The sequence below is a fragment of the Falco peregrinus genome, chromosome 7, assembly GCF_023634155.1.
Source record: "Falco peregrinus isolate bFalPer1 chromosome 7, bFalPer1.pri, whole genome shotgun sequence".
Classification (NCBI taxonomy): Eukaryota; Metazoa; Chordata; class Aves; order Falconiformes; family Falconidae; genus Falco; species Falco peregrinus.
In genome coordinates, this window is record NC_073727.1 from 41,228,192 (window position 1) to 41,250,099 (window position 21,908).

A 21,908-nucleotide genomic window follows, 5' to 3' on the forward strand; every position below is an offset into this window, starting at 1 on the left:
TTTGAAGATAAATGTCCTGTCTGTAAACTGAGAGCAAACTCTTTTTTTAGTTAATAATTGGCAAAACAGTTCTGCTTTCGTGCATAAAAGATTACAAGTTACTTTAGCTCTACTTATAATATTAATTAATATTTAGATGTTAACTCTATGTAGTCTTCTTTACCTCCTTATGCTTATACTACTGTTGGCCACACAAAAATCTTTTTTGCTACTTTATTTGGATAAAGGAGGCAAAAAAATACATCTGTTATGAAGCCAAGTGCATAAAACAAGTTTAAGAAGAACCAATAATTGCATTCATTTATTTGGTTTCAGGTATTACAGATCTTCATCACGAATAGTGCAAAGAAATGAGAATTACAGGTCACTTTTTTCCAAGATTCTTCAAATACTTCATTTAGGCTTTAAAAACTTGAAAACTTTTGCAGCTACAATGTATGGGTTTAGTTGTCTTATTATATCAGAATTTTCAGCAGCTTGGCTGTTTACAGAGGAAATTTTTTATCAAAAGTTAGCAGGCAAATGGCTCCTGTAAGTCTAGTTCTTTAATTTTACAGTACATTACTGTGGTTATTAGGGACGTGCACTTTAAACATTTTTCAATGTATAGAGAGAAGTTCTGAAGAGAAAACTGAAATAATTTTCATGTAAAATGGCAACTCGTGTAGTATTTTTAAAAGGTGAAATAATACAACTGTAATACCAAACACTTAACAGGATTTCTTTCTGTAGTATCCGTACTGTTTGGGAGATTAATTTCTACTTACTAGAAAGAAATTGAAGCACTTACATTAAAGCAATTTTTTTTGTGACTTAGCAAGCACGGTAGTAATACATTCCACTGCTTTTGCAATATTGCAGAAACCAGAACAGCTGTATTTAAAGGAATGTAAACAATTATTCTGTCTTTTTTCAGGTATAGGGGGAAAAAACTGAACTCATGTTACATTTGGCTTTTTCTGCAGAAATGTTGGAGGTGGTAAACCTTGGCCTTCTGCTTTTGAGTTCTTTGCTACTTAATTACCAGTCAACATAAACAGGGAGGACAGTCCTTTGGCCATTAATTGCCAGTTTAAACTTTCACTGATGATATTAACAGAGAAAATTGTTTTGCTCATTGCTACTGAAAAGACAATAATGAACTATTTGCCCATTTGCTGCAACTTAGACAGGAAAAGGACATATTTCCTTCATTAGATCAAAGTGTATCTTTCAGTTACTGTCATGTATCCTTACCATATGTAATATTTGTGTGATAAACTACACAAGGAACAAAAGATACTTAAGAGACTTCTGACACCTTAATTGGCAAAGGTAGCAGTATCAAAACCAACACAAACCGACATGGTCTTACAGTTAGCCTTCATGCAGAGCACTTGGGACATTTCAAAGTCAGAAAGAGCAGGGGGAAGGATAACAGAAGATGCAGACACGGAAAAATTTGTGTTTGGAAACAAATTGAGATTCTTTGCCCTAGAAATAAGATGTAATAATAATACTCAAAAATGCAGAGTAGAACTAGTAGACACTTTTTTGTGATGTCAGTAATAAGGCAAGGGATTCATGGAATCATAGAATCATTTTGGGTTGGAAGGGACCTTAAAGATCATCTAGTTCCAACCCCCCTGCCATGGGCAGGGACACCTTCCAGTAGACCAGATTTGTCTTTCTTATAAGCCCACTTTACTGAAAGGCCACTGTAAGGTCACCCCGGAGCCTTCTCTTCTCCAGGCTGAACAACCCAAACTCTCTTGGCCTGTTGTCATAGGAGAGGTGCTCCAGCCCTTTGGTCATCTTTGTGGCCCTCCCCTGGACTCACTCCACTAGGTCCATTTTCTTATGTTGGGGGCCTCAGAGCTGAACGCAGTACTCCGGGTGGGGTCTCACAAGAGCAAAGTAAAGGCAGGGAGAATCAACTCCCTCAGCGTGCTGGTCACAATTATTTTGATACAGCCCAGGATTCAGTTGGCTTTCTGCACTGCAAGCGCACGTTGTCCGTCCATGTTGAGCTTTTCATCTACCAGCACCCCCAAGTCCTTCTCCTCAGGGTTGCTCCCAGTCTGTTCTCTGCCTGGCCTGTGTTGGTACTGGGTATTGATTACTTAACTGCTTTCAGATTTACTTCCAGACTACTTTTTATACAGATAATTTCAAAACCAACATTTCAAAACATTAAAAGAATGTTTTTTTTATTTCACTAGCGTCTGTAGAGGCAAATACCAAAGTGTTTCCTTTTCTTCCTATTCTGTTTCTGTCGGAGAAATCCCTAGTTCTCTCAGTTTTTCAACAATTCACTTGCTGTCTGCTTGATAAGTTTAATGATAAGTTCTCAACCCCCAAGCCCCACTTGTGACTAGGGCAGCACTGAGTAAAGCAGTAGGTCTGCCTAAATGTACTTAACATTTTGTTTGTCACAGGTGAGTTTCAAACTGTGGAGAGCATACTGTCCTTCTCTATGTTCAGTTCATCAATTGGAACTGATGTTCCAGGAGATTTTGTCTGGTAAGGTATGGTTTGTATTTTCTGACCTGCAGGTTGCCTCATACTTCATCACAATCGGTTTATTGTATCAAGGTACTTGAGTCAAGACTCCCTTTCAGTACTGAATGGTACTAGGTAGTGATGCTTTGTCAGTTCGAAGTTTTCACAAACATACTCTTTCCTGATCACCAGTTATTTCAGAAAGAAGGAATAGCTTTTGCCCTTACCTCAACAACTGCCTGCCTCATCAGAGGCCTGCCTCTGGGCAGGTTTTGTTATGCAGTACTCCTTTCAAACATATTACTGTATCTGAAGAAGTGAGTATGCAAAAATTCTGAACTTTGAAAGTTCTTAAAGATTGCAGTAGACTCTCTTGTTAGGGTAACTTAAGTGTACTTTGACCTTTTACTAGTTAAGATCTTGCAAGAAGTCTTTCTAGTTTATATAGATGTTGATACAAATCAGGGTTTCATGGCTAGATGTGCTGTCTCATATTGTAAATTGTGTGGTACACAGATTTAATAGCTGTGACAGGTGGAACACAGCTCAGGTGACATTAATAGTTTGTAGGATGTCTCTGTTCTTAATACCTGCAGACCTGCTGCTGCTAGAGCTCCTTGATGTTTTCTCAACGGTCTGTGTACACTTTGGGTAATAGTCCTTCAATCTTGAATGACCTGAGGACTCTTGGGTACCTTGGTCCCAGAGTCTTTTGTTAGCAGGAAAGTGGTGTTCATAACAGTTACAAATAAGCAGATCTAATGATTAAACTGATACTCAAGACTAAAGACATTTGCAAAGTTTCCATTTATATGGAAACAAAGTTCTTTTTATGTATATGAATTATGGAGAGAGATGAAGGTACATACTTCAGCAAGTAAGATAAATCTGTATCTAGTAATGACCAAGGGTATTCTGAATTTAAATCACCCTAACTCATATCAGTATAAAATTAATTTACTTTCTTCTGAAAATATCTGATATTTGTGTCTTTACAAAAGAAATAACTGATCCAGATGACCATGGGTCTAGCATCCATTATGTTAATTCCTAAGTTTTTCATTATTAAATTATACCATGAAATGTGTTCAGGGAAGTTTACAATCATGTATGTCCTTAAAAATCAGTTTAGTTGAAGACTGGAAGTGTTAGCTCCTTATCATGTGGTTATGGTATTTTAATTGGCAGTAGAACTGAACTAATTTGAGTGCCTTAGATACAAATCTCTGTATCTTTCGACTTTACATGTGCAGGTTTCATAATTTTTAATATGAACTAGTCAGTCATTTACACCTTATAAATAAGGTGAGCTTAAAAGGATGTATCAGTAATTATCTTAATATTAAATGTTGTCACTTGATGAAACCTACATAGCGTAGAACCTACACAGCAATTCTTCTTAAAATTGCTGTCTTTCATTTGTCGTGGTCAGTTGTTGTAGTTGGTTATAGCCGTTATTCATTCCTGAAATTTTGCTCGGAGTAGACTTTTACTTGGTTATTCTTTAGTGAAAACTTGAACACAAAGGTGCTGGCTTGTTTTATAAATTGTAGAAATAGAGAGGCACTGGAGGGCACAAGTACTTTTTTTTTTTTTTTTAATCTTTAAATGGCTGGACAACTCAACAGCTTAATGTTCAAAAAATTTGTCAGCTTTGCAGTCCCAAATATGGAATGTATATTTTGTCTGGTTTGAATTATCAATTGTATATGAAACATTAAATATTACTTAATTTATATGGAATTTTAATGATGCTCACCAGTAGAACCTAGGTAAGGTTTGTAGAGAGAGATCTGATTTTCTTAGACAGCCTGATGATGATAGATGGAAGACAGACATGCTTTTCCGTAGCTTAATTCCGCACACATCAGGATAAGTGCAGTTTGAAAATATCTGTATTATATTTGTATTTACTGAGATAATTTGAAAGGAAAAGGCTATCTGGTACATGAAGAGATGCTTGGAAGGAGAGAGATGGTCAGGCTGTGAGGGAAGTAAGGATCTCTTGCAGAACTCTGTATCCTGCAGGAAGAAGTACATTGCGGTATGCCATAATAACTGGCTCATTATAGTATTTGGTAGAGTTACAGCTTTTAGTTCTTAAGCTCTGCATTTGAAACTGTTTCGTAGGACTCCCTTGAGGGTCAGGAGTGAGAATTAGTGAAAGGGCTACTTTGTGAAAAAAGTTCTGCATTGTGTTACTGAATGTTACTGTCCATTTTCCCTTCTCTGTGTGTGAATCCCAGTAAATAAGTTGCTTAATTTTCCCCCATAATTTCCTGAGACACATAAAGTTCTACCATATGTGCATGTTTAAATTTCATAGTTTTTGGTAGTAAAAAGTTAATTTTTAATCAGAAGATGTTAACAATTCATTTTCAAGGTCATATGAAAAAATGACTACTTGCAGGGAAAGCTTAATAAAGTCTGGTCTGATTTAAAGATGAGGTTTGTGTCTTGTGTCTTTTGATGTTATATATTAGATGCTTAATTCTGTTAAATAGATGCTTAATTCTGTTAAAGTGGAGTTTTAAAACTAACTGGTTCCTGCTACATTAAGTTCTATTTTGGAGATATATCCATACACCCTATACATATATGTAAGTCGTGAAAATTATCATTAGAGATAAAACCCAACTTGAAGCTTCTGTTTGAGAGGCTTGCAAACATGGGTGGTGATTATTTACAAAAGCACTTAATACTGCATAATGGTGATACAAACATCAGTCTGAAATCAGCAGGAATACTCACTGAAAAAAATAAAGCATAAGTCTTAGAAAAATATGTCCTAATATCTCTGCAAGACTGAATATATCTAGATTTCACTGTCATTGCTTGCTAGTACTGCAGTAGTATATTGTTAAACCATGAGAGGAGTTTGTCTTTCTGATGTGTTGAGGGGGCATTGCTTTGTTTGCTTGTGGGTTTTGCCTTAGATAATAACTTCTTGGGTTTTTTGTGTGTTTTGTCACCTTCAAAGGTCGCCTGTATGCAATGCAAACAGGGATGAAGATTGATAGTAAAACCCCAGAATGCCGTAAATTTTTATCAAAACTTATGGATCAGTTGGAAGCTGTAAGTAGAATTTATTGCTCTCCTCTAAAATGATTCATGATGCTTTAATTTTTATTTAAGCTTCTGCAAATACTGTTTTTTCTTTGTCATCGGTCATTGATGCAACTATTTCTGTATGCAGGTATACTGTATGAATTTAAATTATATGTAATAAATGGCAGAAGGATTGAAAGGAAATAAAATTGTATGTGTGTATGTATGTTTATATGTACGTATGCAAGCACAAACATAACTGGAATTTTATATAGCAGACATTTGCCATAAGATTCGTTTAGACAATATGAATTACAATATTTATACATATTCTCATGAGGAATTGTAATTCATTACAAAATAAATAGAGGTGTTCTAGAAGACTTTTTTTATTATTAATATTTATTTGTCTTTGATTCCTTGAAGTCTGCAAGAGGCTAGTCTAGTTCTTGGGTGCTTTTGAAATTTTTGATCTAAACTGTTGTACCCAGGGAGTTTTTTAAAACATTCTCTAAAAGATAAAGATACTTTTGATCATCTCCTCTGTTAGAGATTGGGCTTCTTATACTATGAATTTTTGTAAGCAGTCCTATCTGTGTGTGTAAGAGATAGCTATGCCGTGTTCTTTTGAGTAGACCTGATAGTATTAGCAAACAACCTTAAATAAAGTAACAGTTAAACAAAGAAAGATAAAGTAATTTTACAAATGGTCAGTTTAACTTCCAGGAGCTGTTTATATTCATCTGCAGTAGTTTTCAATAGTCTGGAAGGAAGTAGTGTGTGAATTTTAAGATATAAGGGCTTCTTTGGAAGCAGAAAGTAAAGCTGAAAAATGAAGTAGCCGTTCTTTTTGTGTTCAGTAGTGCAACAGCCTCCAGTTATTCAGAAAAACAATGAAACGTGAACCATTTGTCTTTTTTTTTTTTTTTTTTTTTCATACCTTGTGCTGCTTGCTATGTTTTGTCTCTGATTTTTAGCAATGGAAAATCCAGTGTACAGTGACTTCTCGGTGTGTTATCTCATCAAATTTTGACATTCTTAATGGGTCTGGTTTTCATGTTCAAAAGGGAAGAGATGTGGCAGGAGACATGAGATTAAAACTCCAGAAAATTTTGCTCTTCATTTCCTAAGGATTTTTAATTTTTTTCTGATCCCTTGTGGTACTGCAGGAACTAATCTGCAGTTACCCCTTTTGTTTCAAATTTGGAAAGACTAGAAAAGGAGTAAAACCCCGTGGTTTCATCTTTCAATTGCTGGTAAGATTGTGTGACATCTTCTGCTTAGGTGTCGAAGTTCCTTCTAGATAGTCAAGTGGTGGAAGGATGGAGAGAGCGCTTTTAAGTAGATCTAATATGGCATTTTGGGGGCGAGAAAGCTTGGGCGTATTGACAAGTTGGACCTCTGCAGTGATTTAATAGCAGCCATTTCCAGTGTGCCCGTAACCAGCAGGGAGCACAAAGGGGTGCTGCAGCCTGTGCTAGATGTTTCTCACAGCTTTCTGTGTGTTGCCACAACTGATTACATTAAAGGTTAAGACAGACAATCCTGAACTTTATAGTAGCAAAACATAAAACAGTGTAGATATATCTGGAAATTACCAGATGTGTTCTTTGCAAGAAACTTCATAATATTCCCAATATGAGAATTAATTAAATACAGTGAATTTTGTATCCCAAGATGCATGTTTCTGTCAGAAATACTTTTACATATGATTGTGTTGTTTTTCTTTTCCAGTAGGTAACTCTTTCATTAAAATGCTTTTACTAAAATTAAACCGAATCTGTTAGGTTGAAGTTATAAATCACCATTTAAAACATCAATACTGCAGTACTGAGTCACAGATTGTGTGAAGGGTAATTTCAAAAGTAAACAACTTGTTTAACTTTAATATTTTTAGAAGCTTGTGTGTCATTTGTGCATTTGAAATCATCTCCATTGAAGATCAGATCAGTTGTCATCTGAGTGTAAAGTATATATAGGCTGGTGAAATCGTATATATAAACAGATCATTTTCTTCCTCAGCCTCAATTTCACTTCCGTTATGTATCTTGCAACTTACAAATTGTAGTACACTCACAAGAAAAACAGTTACACTTTGTAAAACAAATACTTTTTGAAAACTATGTAGAGTTATGCGTTTGACAAAAGTCTTCAGATTTAAAGTTCTATTTGGAAAGTTTATATTTCACTGCTAGTATCAAGTAACTTTTCTGGAAACATGCTATGTATTAAAGACTTGGCAGCAATCTAAAAAATATGGAAGTGCAGCCTGCATGATTAGATTTTCTTCACATGCACAGTGAAAAATAACTGCCATTCAGAGATTGCTTTTAAATCTTTTGGCAAAATAAAGGCTGCAGGTTAGTATCATGCAGTGTTCCTGTTTTTGTTCTCTGAGGATAACCTGAGATTTCCTTATGTGTGAACAGTAAGCCTATTCAGAAGCTCTAAATCCACCTGTTGTAACTGTTAGAGGGTTATTTGCTTTACTGATTTTTATTGGGAAACTTGAGGATTCTTGTACTCTAACCTCTTTGAAAAGAGGTCTTTGAATTGCAAATACACTGCTTACATTGAAAATTCCAGTAAATCCATAGGTCACTAGACTGGTCAAGGTAGGGCTCAGACGCTTTGGAAGATGTAATGAACTGCCGTGAAGTAACCTTACAAGACGAAACATACATGATCACTCTCACCTACAGTGCATTTACAAAGCGTGCATTACTTTATGAATTGAACTGTGTTGAATCCTGACAGAGGCTTCAGAGTGCTTGGTCTTTCGGATAGCAAGGGGGAAAATATCTGTAGCTCCTCCTTCACAATATTGTAGTTGTGTTTATTTTTAACAGTTTTTTTTGGTGTTTGGTTGGGGTTTTTTTAAGTATTTTGTGATTGAAGACAATTTTCAGTGCTACTTATTCATAATATTCTTTCTCCAAAAGAACGTGCATCCGCTTTAGCATGCTGCTTTTAGTGTTCATGTCAGAAGCTGGAGATTTGTAAAATAATTGAATTGTATATATTTTCTTTTTTAAATTGTACTTGGCTTTGTCTAAATCAGCAGCTTCTCCTTGTGTTTGAATTAGATTGCAGAATTGCTAAGGTCTTATAAGGTAATTAATATATTTCTTTAACTTTTTCCAGATGAAAAAGCAATTTGGTGATAATGAAGCTATTACTCAGGAAATTGTTGGTTCTGCTCATGTCGAGAATTACGCTTTGAAAATGTTTTTGTATGCAGACAATGAAGACAGAGCTGGGCAATTTCATAAGTAGGTGAAAATCTTTGGGTTTTTTATCTGAATTAAGATACTGGTCATGTAATTTGAATATCCAAACTCTCTTTATTTTGACTGAAAACAAGAATTGGGCTTTAATGCATTAATTTCTCTTTCAGAAAACTCTGTTTGTTACTGCTTGTATGCCTCTGACTTCACACATTAATTGGTATCCTCCTTTACTCTTTAAGAGGTTGCTCACCTACTGGCAAGCCTTCTAAAATCCCAGGCTGATACTGAGCTTGACATCCAGCATGTTATTTTCTACTCTACAGTGATATTAAAATAGTTGTGATGATACATTATGTGGTTTGATTTACAGCAGTAACTACTGCATGTTGATGGCTTTCTCTAAGGTAATGCAGGATGTCCTATGTCCTATATTGAACATTCCAAACTAGAAACTAAGTGCAGAACACATGACCAGCTTTAAAAAATACTGAAAACTTTCCACATAGTAGTCAGGAGACTAGTCAATATATTGCTAAATTTAAACATTGTGAAGTAAGTTCTCTAACATTAGATTAAAAGAAAAAATTAGTAAAGATTGTCTTGAATATAAGCCAGTATGATCTAAAATGCCTATATTTATAAATATATATATATATATATATATAAAAATATATAAATGATCTATAAAATGTGATCCTGAGAGATTAACAATACCAAGTTAGTGAAATGTTTTCTTTTTTACAGAAACATGATAAAGTCCTTTTATACTGCAAGTCTCCTGATAGATGTTCTAACAGTATTTGGGGAGCTCTCTGAAGAGGTAAGTGAATATTAGACAGCTGTTGTCTGTTAGAAGATGCTTCATGACTTAAGTATCCATCAGAAATTCAAAGTCTGATTATTACTGTGGAACTCATAGCCTTACATTGAAGAAGTAGGAATGATTATAGGGAAAAATGAAGCAAGGTTCCTGGCTTTTTCCACCTCAGTTTTTTTCACTCTGCAAGCAGGATCTTTAGTGCTAGTAACTGAAGTGAAATGGTATACAATTTTAGTTAGATACTTCTGATTTTGCAACAAACCCTGCTTTTGAAAGGTGATATGTTAAGTTGGAAGAATGTACATTTACTTAATAAAAAATGGCTTGCTATGTGGCCGTTAGGACATGAATGTTTTAATTCAAAAAGTTATCTGCTAAAGTAACTAACGCAGTGCTCTTTATGGCAGGTAATCTTTTAATCAAACAAGTATTCCAGAACTGGCTGAACAAGATCATGATTATTTTTATTAAGGCACACCAGAATAACCACTTGGTACGATTTGAAAAAAGCAACTTTTCTATTAGGTGCATGGTCAGCTGCTCTCTGTTATTCATGCCCCACAGAAGAATTAATCTCTGATACAGAGGAACAGGTACTCTTAATAAAGTATTCCTTGTTCTGAAAATTAAAGCGGATGTTTCCTTGCTAAATTAAATGAATGAGAAGCTCAGTTTGAAAATGTAATGGTATAGTTGATAACTTCTGGCAAAGAAAAAAAAAAACAGAGAAAGCTGCTACTGACTCATGAAGACAAATTTCAAATCTTTTTAAACAAAGGCTGAAATACCTGGAAAAACAAATAAGAAACAGCAGCAATGCTAAGCAATCTGAGACAAAGTCAGTACTAAATCCGCAGAGGTAATCTACAAATATTTTTTTCTCACATGCTTGAGTGTTATAGGCTTCCATGCTTACACAAGTAAAAGTGCTTTAAAAACCTGAAGTTCTGCTGCTTTGCAGGCCCATAACAAGCTTGTGGTTGTGTTGGTCCCAAACTAATCCATGCCCTGCTTGGAATTCGCAGGCTCAACATCCTGTATGTAAATCCCCGATCTGATAAATGTGCCTAACATACAGGCATATTTTCTCAGTTTAAAAAACAGTTGCCATGGCTAATTTTTAAATGTTGGAAGGAAGGTAAAAGAATGGTTTTGATAGTGGTGCACTTCTTAGTATACTATGACATATAGGAATGTAAGTACCGATAAAGATAGGTCTTGCCCAAGAACACTTGTCCAAGTGTTCTTGCAAGATTCTACATCTCCTATAGCCTGAGACTATACCAATCTTCATCTATCAACAGGTGCAAGTAAGATTGCTCTTTCATGTGTTCTCTTAAAGCTGGCTGCTATGCTCCCTGACATCCTTTATGATATCAAATAGTAACTGTTCCTAAAGCCAGAGTGAATGCACATTGAATTGGACTGAGAAGACTGTCATCTTATCATCATGTAATTCACATGTGTGGAATATCAGCTATTAAAGGCTTTTAAATCAACAGTAGAAGGCATAGAAAGCAGATACTTGACACCTAAAATCAGAGAATGGGTATTGTAAATACTATGTATATTTTTAACTGGCAAGTGGTTGATTATTGGGTAGTATGAATGAATTGTGTCACAGGAAACAGTGGATGTTCCATCCCTCAGTATCTGAACAGGCAAAAGGATTTTCTGGAAGACATGTTTTACAAGACAGCTTAATCAGATCAGGAAGAAGCCATGTGATAGTAGTGTCATTTTCATTTACCTCGGTAGTAATGTTCATGCAGTAGGGCAGCCTTCCAAAAAGAGGCAGCAGTGCATATTAAAAACAAACTGAAAGCAACAGAATTTAGGTTCTCCGTTCTGGAGTGATAAGCTTTGCAGCTGGGATGCAGAATGACACACATCAAACACTTTGTTTCCTTCTCATCTGTGTCCAGAGTTGTGGTGTGGGGAGGGTGTGCCCATTCTTAAATATGCTTTTCCAGGGGCACCACCGGCCTGCTGAGGCACTCGGCTGTGTCCTGCAGTGGGTCTGCTGGAGCTGGCTGTGTCCAGCACAGGGCAGCCCTGGCCTCTCCTCACAGGTGCCACCCTCTGTTGCTAGCACCTGGGCATGGACACCCAATGCACCAGCATCTTCACACTTTATCAAGAAATAGTTGTGGTATTAAAGGGAAGATGTGCAGGCTGTTATATCTTGTGAAGTGTTCGTGTCTAAAGGTGCCATACTCTGGATATGTATTTCTGCATTTTGTGGCTTCTGTTTGTGAATGATAAAAGGATTTAATCTGTAACATTACCTGGACAGAAATGATTAATAAAGAAAAGTATTTACAGAAAGCCATGCTTTCCAATTGTACTTGTCTTTTCTGAGGTATAATGAATGCATTTTAATAAATCTGTCATCATGATAGGCTTTTTTCTGGAGGACGTTTTACTTGTGAAAATGAAGGACTGTATCTTTCTCCTGGGCTGTGTGAGCATCCCATTAAATTTGGGCAAGAGAGCTTGCTAGACTTACCTGTCACTGTCATTCCCTGCCCTCTTCTAGACAACAGTGCAGCAGACTTTCTGCAGTACACTTTTGAATTTCATTTAATTGAATTTGTTTCATTGAATTAAATTCATTCTCAAAAACTTTGGATGTAATTTCATTCAGGACTTTTAAAGAGGGAGTATTCTGTCTACCTCAGTTTCCAAACCACTTTTACCTGTACTTGTTGCTGTGGAAATTTGACTTCACCGGTATCTTGCAGGTGATAATGTTGATGTGAAACGTGATCCACCTCAGTTGTTCACTTGGCCAAATTATTCCATTCATCCTTCCACATTTCTTGTCTCTGTTTATATTCAGCCTTCTTCCTTGAAATATATTACCTCATAACTGTCAGGACTGTTATATCTCTTAAAACTTTTGACAAAATAATTGCTTTGCATAATCAGTAAGATTTGTCATAACAATTGAGAACTGAACTCTTCCTGGATTAAAAAGGGGCTATTGTAATACTCTCAGGAAATAGAAAGTGGCCAAGCTTAATTTCATGTTTTGACACATTAAAGTTGTACCTAAGACCTGTAAAGTATATTTGAAAAAATGAAATGGAAAATCTCAAAACGTTGAGATTCTGACATATATTTCAATCACTCGTTTTGTGAAAAGACGAATTTATGAAAACCAGGTGAAATACTTTTCCTCAATTCCTTTTCCCCAGAAACTGAAAATAGTGAAAAAAAACACATTGGTTTTCTTTAAATACTGAAGTTACTACCACGTGTTTTCAGTTTTACTGTGTTTTTCAGTTTTTCAGTGTTACTGTGGAAATAGAATCAGACAGGCAAGCAGCAGATTCACTTCTCACTGCTATTGCTTCATATTGACACCATTTCAGAAAATGAGAGTTGGCAAAAAATCATATTGACTGGTAATATAGTAATTAATTTTTTGAGAAGTATTAATATTTTTTCTAATAACTGAACTAGAAAAGTCATTGTTATCATAACCCCTTGCTTTGCAGGTAGTTTATGTATTGCTAAAGTCCTTCATCTGACATTTAGCTATGCTGTGAAGATATTAAATCAAAATATTTTATGTCCTTGAATATCACACACAACCCACACACATTAATCTGCAACTACAGCAGCCTTTCGGATTTTATGCTTTTAAATGCATTTTTAAATTTTAAAATGATGTAATTAGGGAAGAGTTTATATTACTGATCAGCAGGAGTGGCATTTTAAGTTTCAGATATTTAAATCTAAAGTAAATAATCATGTAAGTTTATGGAGTTAGGAAGTTTTCTTTATTATTTCACATCAGTAATAACTACGCAGTGTGTTCTGTCTTTCACACTAGATGGTCCTGGTATAATTTACTTCCTTTTCCTGACGTGCTGAACTAATTGAAAATCCCCACATTTTCCTTTTTTCCTGAGATACTGTTAGAGCTATTCTTTTTTTATATGTATTTTTTTTAATTCAATTAATTTCACATATATTGTTTATCTTTTAAAGGGGTGTCAAATGGTAGCAGAGAAAGCAGTTTAGTTTTATAATCTCTTCTCAGGGTGGAAAACCCGTTTATATTTCTGTCTCAAGCGCATGAATTCTCAGCCCCGAGTGGTTAAAGTGGCTGGCCTTTTCCCTTCCCCAGAACGCGCAGCACAGGAAGTACGCCAGGTGGAAGGCAGCGTACATTCATAACTGCTTGAAGAATGGAGAGACTCCTCAGCCTGGGCCTATCGGAATGGAAGGAGAGAGCTTCGGTATGTCTTTTTTTCTTTTAAGAAGAGCAGAGTGCTGGGCCAAGACCGAAGTGGTGCTGTACACAGTTCTTCAGGGAGCACCCCACCAGAAGCACAGCTTCACTGTTTAATGTTCCATTTGTGGTGGGCCACCTTCTGATTTTTCTTTTCTGCTTCTCCTACTGTTATTTTTATTGGACCTTACTATTTGTTTGACTTATTTAATAAAATACTTTTTTTTTTTTTAACTTTCCTCTGTAGTGTAGATTATTGTTTGGAATACAGCTACTCTCGGAGAAGGCGTTGTCACCTTTGGGCCAGAACCATGCATTTCTTTACAGCTACCCACAGTCCTCCTTTTAAATCTGTCCTGTAGTTATGATACCTTTGCCAGTTTATCCTCTCTTGGAAATTAGATAGGAGTTGGAAATGGATTGCTGGTAAATGAATTCGACTTCAAAACAAACACCTGATTGTGAGACAACCCCTTCTCCCCCTATAATAATGTGGTTTTCAAAACAGGTTTATGGCTTACTCTTTTTAGCTGGGATTCCCTGCTGCTTTCTCACCAATCCCCCCTTTTCCTCGTGTTTTTAGTTACTCCCTGTGTTCTTCTGGCTACCTGACTGTCCTATACAGGGTTCCTTGGAAGTTACCTGCTCGACTGTTAAATAAAAGGTGATTTCCAAGGACACTCACTTACCAAAATTAACATTTATCAGAACAGGTTGTTTCGACCCTCCCAAATCGTACCTTTTACTGCCTTCTGTTTAATGCACTTAGACCTGTCTAAATTTAAAAGTGCTAGCTCTTCAGTAAGAAATATGAGGGGCATCCAAACCTTTCTCATTTAGAGCTCTTTAAAAACAGACACCACCACTGTGAGCAGATGCAAGCTAGCCTCTCCATGAAGTAACAGAAAACTACTAAGCAGAGCACATAGATCACATCTTAACCTATTCTGAGAAAGACAGCTCCATTCGCTCATTTCATTATGTGTATCTTTACTAAAAACGACTAAACATTCAAACCAGAGCTGTCATATTGTTTCTGAATTTTATAAATGTTATCCTGTTTCTAAGGTATAGATCCACAGATAACGTACAAAACTTCATTTGTTAAACTGCTAAAGCATACTGTTCTGTGTATAAACTGATAACACTTTTCAGTTATTTGTAAGAGCAAAATAGATGTGAAAATTACTTATTTCTGAAGTATATCAAAATAGAAACAGTATGTAATGGTTAAATTAACTTTCAAAACATTTTCACCCATTTATTTTCCCACTGTTTGCACTTTTTCTGTGCTAAATATTTTATGAATGTTTAATTCTTCTTGCATTTCACCAGTTGCTTTTGATAGTGGTCAGTTTCATTAATAAAGGGTCTCTTAGTTTTCGTTAAGTCAGTGCAGAAACTTAAAATACAAATTTTAAATGTGAATCCTTTATGGAAATAGGGTGTCTTTGGAGTGGATATTTTCACTATGCAAATTAAAGCAGACTAATTCTGCACAGTGACAATAACCTTTATGTATATTCACATACCTGATGAAACAACTAAGAACATTAAATTATTTGGAATGTGGCTCTCCACAGTGTAATCTCTTATCATTTATATATTGTGGTCACCACTACATGTTAAAAGAATTTAAAAATTACAAAATACCTAATCACAGTTTTTTTGAGTAGAATGTGTACCAAACATCTATTCCTGCTTATTGTTAGCCTTTATTTTGTTAAACATAAAGTGTCTCAAAGCCTGGCTGCCAATTATAATTTCTTTGCAATTTCCTGGGTAAAATACTGTTTGGGTAGTAATACTGTTTGGGTAGTAATACTGCAGAAACGCTGCAAGTTCAAATATTTGTGAAAAAATAATTGGTATGATACAGTTTGATTTCCAAGCTACTGGTTTATTCTTGTTACTATGTTTTCCTTACCTAAAGATCCCCTGCGGACTTCAAAAACTGGAATGGCTGTCTTACCCACTGAAATATGCTCCAGTCTAGGCATAGCTATACTTGAAGTGAAGCATTAGCAAACTAATTTCTTCTTTAACCTACAGTCTTTTTCAGTGTAGTTTTCTTAACTGCCAGTGCAGCTGTAGAGAAACTTATGTTGCAACTCAAGCTGCAAACACTGCCACATTTTTGTAAATCAAAATATACCGGTTTGATAATCTAATGGAGAAGACAACATGGGAAAACCCCCTTTTGTTATAGTGAATGTCATGAATAGCTCAGTTAAATATTTCTAGCTTTAAATGAGTGCTCTTTAGTGGTCTGGCTCATGGTGTGGTAATGTTTTCAAAGCTCACCTGATTATGTGAAATGAATTATGAGTTCTGAACAACTGCAGTAATGGAATTTCTAAGCAAAGATTAGAGCTTTTGCTAAAAATCTGTGTATGCAGCTTGTGTAAAAACAATAATTGTTCCTCAGCAGCAACAAATAGGCTTGCTCTTCATTTTATTAATGTGGAGGCAAAGGTAACTGACTTGCTCAAGGCTGCAAAAGAAACTGTTGTAGGAGGGAATGTGGAATTCAGATCTTACTCAAATCCTTACTATTCATTGTAGGTCATTACAAGCAGTAATATGAATTGGCGAAGATTGTTGTAACATTACCAAGTTACGTCTACATGCAACTTAAAGGGTAGCAAATGCTGAATGAGCCAAAATTTTAACATCCTTAATGATAGGGACCCTGCAATATCTATAATTTGGCAATATCTTTTTATTTCTTGAATTCTATTTCATGTAGTAAAAGAATTTCTCACAGTTTTATTTTCTGAGCAATTAAATGAAAAATACTTTTAGACGTTTATTTTTGAAGTTAGCTGTATAGTGTAGGTGTCCATGGTGCTTTACATAACCAAGACAAAAATTCTATGCAAATTAAATTTTTCTTAGAAGAATCAGTAAAAAAAGTGTCAATTCTTGCTTTGTGCATCGTAAGAAGAAAAGCAGCATTATTTGAGTGTATGGCTGAACCTTCCCCATTCCTTTCTGCTTGCTCATTTTCTTCCTTCCCTTGCAAGTGGAAAAAGTCTGTTTAAACAGAGTGAAACTAGGTCTCTGTAGCTTGACAAATTACCATTTTTTTCCAAAGTGGTATTTTCTTTGTGATTCCTGAAAACCATACTGTAACTCTTGGAGATGTTTTTACAGTAACAGGCATGCTTTATGTAGTTCTGCTGTTGGATTTATGGATGCTTTTGTCAGGATGCCACCATGGAAACCTTAAAATGATATGATTTATTGGAATGCAAGTCCTAGAGTACACATAAAGGTCACTTAGCAGTAGCCCTAGGTCATCCAAGATTTTACACTAATGTGGAAAAAATTAAAAATCTGGTTTCAAATATGAAAAAGTTCTTAAATGGCCATGGTATAGCCATAGTAAAATACATTAAATGTCACCACTTTCATTGCAATATATACTATTGTGTTCTACATTTGTATTGCAGAATTTCAGGAAACCTTTATAGTCCCAACTAGCAGAAAGAACAGTGAAGGAAAAAGTTGGTGGATTTTTGAGTCCATTTCTCAATGTAGTGGAAAAAAATAAATAGCAATAGGGAAAAAATAGCAAGTGGAAAAAAATAAATAGAAAAAAAAAAAAAAAAACAGGAAAAAAAATTTAAAAAGCAGTGTTCCAATAGAACCTTACATTGTGTATCTTTTAGCAACATCTCAAGCTAAAGAGAAACAGTCCAGCAGAATGAGAAAAAGAAAATGTTTTTAAATTAAAATTAATAAATTACCTTTTTACTTCTCTGGACTCCTGTGCCCTGTTTAATTCAATGGGGTCCTTAAAAATAGGAGTCCAGATAATTGAAGGAGTCTGGACTCCTTAAAATAAAAATTTTGCTAGTTTTAACTCTAGTGCTCTGAACCGCTTAAGTTTTATAATCAGTGCTATACGTCTAAACTAGACAAGGGAATGCCATGAAGCCTTGAGACTCCTCTATTTGTATGAAAATACCTTTGGACAGTTGGTTATGGGGCCAAGGGTATCAGCCTTACTCCACGAAGTCTTGCCTTGGGTAAATAATAATTAAAAAAACCAAACAAGCCGATATTCTGGGCATACTGTATCTCTAAGGAAAATCTAAAGAGCACATGGATTCATTATGCTGGGATCCAAGCACAAAGGCTGATGACGTTCAAAGACAAACTCATCTGGAGCTGAAACAGTGTGAAACAATTGTGACACTTTTACAGCCTGATATTTCAGCATCCTTAAGCAAATTGCAAGGAACTTCAAATTTTAAATTATTGCAGCTTTATTTTTTTAGATTATTTCCCTACTTTTTATAGCATTCTTTACCTGGAAAAAGAGTTGTTTTTCAATAATGTTATGGGTGTTATAACCACAGAACTTAAACTCTGTTTGTTGACTTAAATGTTCTTTTCCAGCAGCCTGAAATCTTTTCATTTAACGCTACTGTTAAAACTCTTCACACATACTGCAAGCACATATCTCAAAATTGTTCTAATACTTTAACCTTTGATAAAGAATATTTTAAATATTTGCTTTGTAGAAAGAATAGTTACCATGCTTTGATGCCATTTGGGCACTTTAAACACCTAAGAAGAGTTAATTTAAACAAATCAACTTTTATATTTAATACAGTTTAGTGTTTGCCAATTGCATAATGAGCAAATCAAACAGTTGAGCTTGATCTTTTGTTACATATGCCTGATATAAAAGTATATCACCCTTTTATGAATTTACCTCTTACAGGCACTGTTATTAAGGGTGGTCAACACTTTTTTTTGCTTGGTTTTTTTGTTTATAACATTGCCAGACTTTAACCATTTGAGTTCATATCTTCCATGGCCAGTGTTGCCTACAGCATTGCACTTTTACGGAGTGACTATCAGAGACCATGAACTATGCAGTGAGGATGCTTGAAGCTGAAACTGGGAATGTCTTGGAGAGAAGATTGGGAGGTAGTGCAAGCCAGACACAAGTATGGGGCAAGGGGTTGCAGATACATGATGTGAAGTTCTGGTGCAAGGAGGAATCAAAGTGGGACTGAAGAGCCAGATAAGGACAACAGGAAGCAGCAAGCGGCAGAATAAAGGAATAAATGCATTAACAGTTTAAGCCTGAGCAAAAACTTAGGAGAGGTATTTTCTCTTAGTTGAGGTACTAAGTACAATGAAAGAACGTTTTCTCCCACTCCTCATTCTCAAAAGTGGCTTAATAATTTTTCAACAGCTTTCCCAAAATACTAGCTTCAGGCAGACACCCTGGAAAATCCAACTTTGTGGCTACCTTTTTTTTTTTGCCAATTTTTAGACACTTAATTTTACTTCCATGCATTATATTGCAGTATTAGTTACTAGGAAGAAATACAGCAAAGGAAAAATTGGCACCTTAAGATATCCTTTGCCTTCCAGAGATCTGCCAGATGTTTCTTTGCATGTATCCAAAATAGCTTCATAAAGCCACAGCACTGGTTGCAGCAAGTGAAAGTAATTTACACAAGAGTAATATATAAAAATGTTACCATGCTCTGTGTTTTTATATTAAATTTTGCTAGCAGTGCTTGATGCGCCTGGCAGAACTTTACTTCTAGGGTTTTTGCTTTTTAGTCCTTTTAAATAAAGATTTTTGGTATTAGATTGGATTTGGGGGATTTTTTTTTTTTTAGTACTCAGATGTTCTGAATGAAAGTAAACCACTACAACTTTGCAATATAAACCAAAAATACATTCTTTAACTATGTATTTATTAAAGTCCAGTACAAATGTCCAAATTACAATACTCTTAGTTCTACTCTGCATTATAGCCTTTTATTGTAGTAAATACTATTATGAATTGGAAAGTGTTTGGCCCTTTTGAGTAAAGGTAGTACCTGAACTTTTTCTGGGAGGAAGAGTGAATTAACATAGGAAAAAAATCTGATACTTCCAATAGTAGACTGTTTAATTATTAAGCAGTAGAGGTGCTTGCATAACACATAATCTTCTATACTTGAAGATCAGTGTGGATTTCATAAAGAATGCATCTTTTGCCAGCTCTAAACACATAAAAGTTTTGTGCTCCCATATTCATTTTACTCCATTTCAAACTGGCTGTTAACAAAGCCATTCCCAAGACTGCTCATTCCATCTGTCATTATTGATTCAGATGAACACGTCAACTGTAAAGTAGCTTTTTTAAAATTGAACTGAATTCAAATTAAGGAGCAGAAATAATCGCATATTCTAAATTAACTGGCTCATTAACATAATAAAATCAGACTATTAGCCTTCAAAGCAACATTGAATAAATTAGACCAGAACCTTAAGAACATGACTAGACTGAAAAATAATATATATATTCTTTGTATATGTTATAGGATATATTAAACCTCATTATTCTTACAGTGCATTATGTACTCTAACTGATCTAGATACTGTTATGACTCAGCTAAGCTGCATTTCATTTTCCTGCTTGGTATTACTTTCCCAAAATTCCCATTTTTTATTTTTTTGTGGTTTGTTTAATTGATATGGGGTGGAAGGATTAGCTCTGTCTGTCTTTGTAAAAAATGTTTGTAAGGCAAATACAGTTTTCCATATTCTGGTTCATGCTTGTATTAAAATATAGATAGTGCATATTTGTAGTATCTTGTTCAACTACTGTGGATGCAGTACATGGAGGTATAAGGGTTTGTACTAATGAGACAGAATGCTTATATTCAGACCAATAATGAGATAATTTAAGCAGAAGAGATCTTTGAAAGTATGTCAGTTTCTAGGTCTTTATCCTATGCTATGTTGCTTTTTTACTTTTACAAATTAACCGTAGGTGGTTTGAGTTGATAAATGTTTTGTCTTCCGCTGTGGTGGTAATTTTTCTACTAACAAAAATTTGAAAGGAAGTTTTACAATGGAGCCTAAGCTTTCGAGTGTTTGTACAGAAGAATTACAGTAATTCCAGTTTTGTGTTGTCTTAACAGATGTTGAAAGGGAAGAAGCAGGGTCATCTTCTCTCCATAGCGGAACAACTCAACCAGCAGCAGCATCTACATATGAAGCTAACAACATACCAACTAGTAATTACACCGGCATACATATACCACCTGGTGCCCATGCACCAGCTAACACTCCAGCTGAAGTACCCCATAACACAGGTAAGGACAAATCACACCCCAAGACTTTCATGCCTTTATTGAGAAGTAAGTTCTAGCCCTCTTTCCATTACATATAAAGTAAAATAATACCAGTATTCTGTGGCAGAAACAACTTAATAAATTAGCATCATAAAAATGCCACTGAAAATATTTTTTTATGGTTTTTAAAACACACACTTCATATTTTGGAGCACTTTGCCAGAAGAGATATATGGAGTGAAAGAGTGAGTGTTCCTGCAGACAGAATGGGTTTTTTCTTCTTTAGAATCATGCATTGCCACGTCTATACTGTAAAGAACTATGAATCTTTCACTTGATAGATGAAATTATATTACTTTATTTCATATTTAGCTTTCCTTGTGCAGATATACTGCTGTTCTTTATGTGGGAACGTGATGTTGAAACTGTTACAACGACGCTATAAAAATCATTCCTGATGTACCATTCATACTTTTCTTCTGTTTTGTTTATGCTCTTTCTCCCATGCAAGTACTTTAGTGTGATTGACCTCAGACAATAATATTAATGAAAAATTTGTCCCTGCTGCTAAACGTATTGGTTCCAACATCCTCCCCCTTATTCTGTATCATTTTTGGACCATAAATGAAATTCTTAAAAATCCAAAGTTCTTCCCAGTTGCTGTGTTTAAGAAAAGCAAACCAAAAAAAGGTTTTATTAGCTGATTTGTGAATACAACCTTTCAACCTCATGTTATCTTTTTATAATTATGTTTAATAAGACTAAAAATTTGAAAGCTCTTGATTTCAATTATGCCGATGATTTGATTGTTTGGATTCATTTTTATATTATGGAATGTATGAGGTATTTTTGTCACACAGCCCCTCTGTCTTGATACTTTCACATTTTAAAAATGCTTCACCCCATAAGAAGTTCAGGATGCTTTTTTTTTTTAGCTTTATCAAAGGGAAATCCTTCAGATAGGTGCGGTTTTTTAGGTCTGGGAGGGA

At 35.2% G+C, this 21,908-nt stretch overlaps 1 protein-coding gene across 5 annotated transcripts in view; it reads left to right on the forward strand.

Moving 5' to 3' along the window:
• Positions 1-21,908, forward strand: part of VTA1 (vesicle trafficking 1) — a 39,654-nt gene that overhangs the window by 8,551 nt on the left and 9,195 nt on the right. For 2 of the 5 annotated variants that reach the window (XM_055810086.1, XM_055810088.1), the window contains 5 exons: positions 5,462-5,556; positions 8,674-8,801; positions 9,504-9,579; positions 13,718-13,829; positions 20,767-20,940. In XM_055810086.1, the coding sequence (XP_055666061.1) occupies positions 5,462-5,556; positions 8,674-8,801; positions 9,504-9,579; positions 13,718-13,829; positions 20,767-20,940 (585 nt within the window). Of the gene's footprint in view, positions 1-952; positions 980-2,417; positions 2,508-5,461; positions 5,557-8,673; positions 8,802-9,503; positions 9,580-13,717; positions 13,830-20,766; positions 20,941-21,908 lie in introns of those variants that run through there. The other 3 variants (XM_055810085.1, XM_055810087.1, XM_027796537.2) reach the window with 3 other exon arrangements.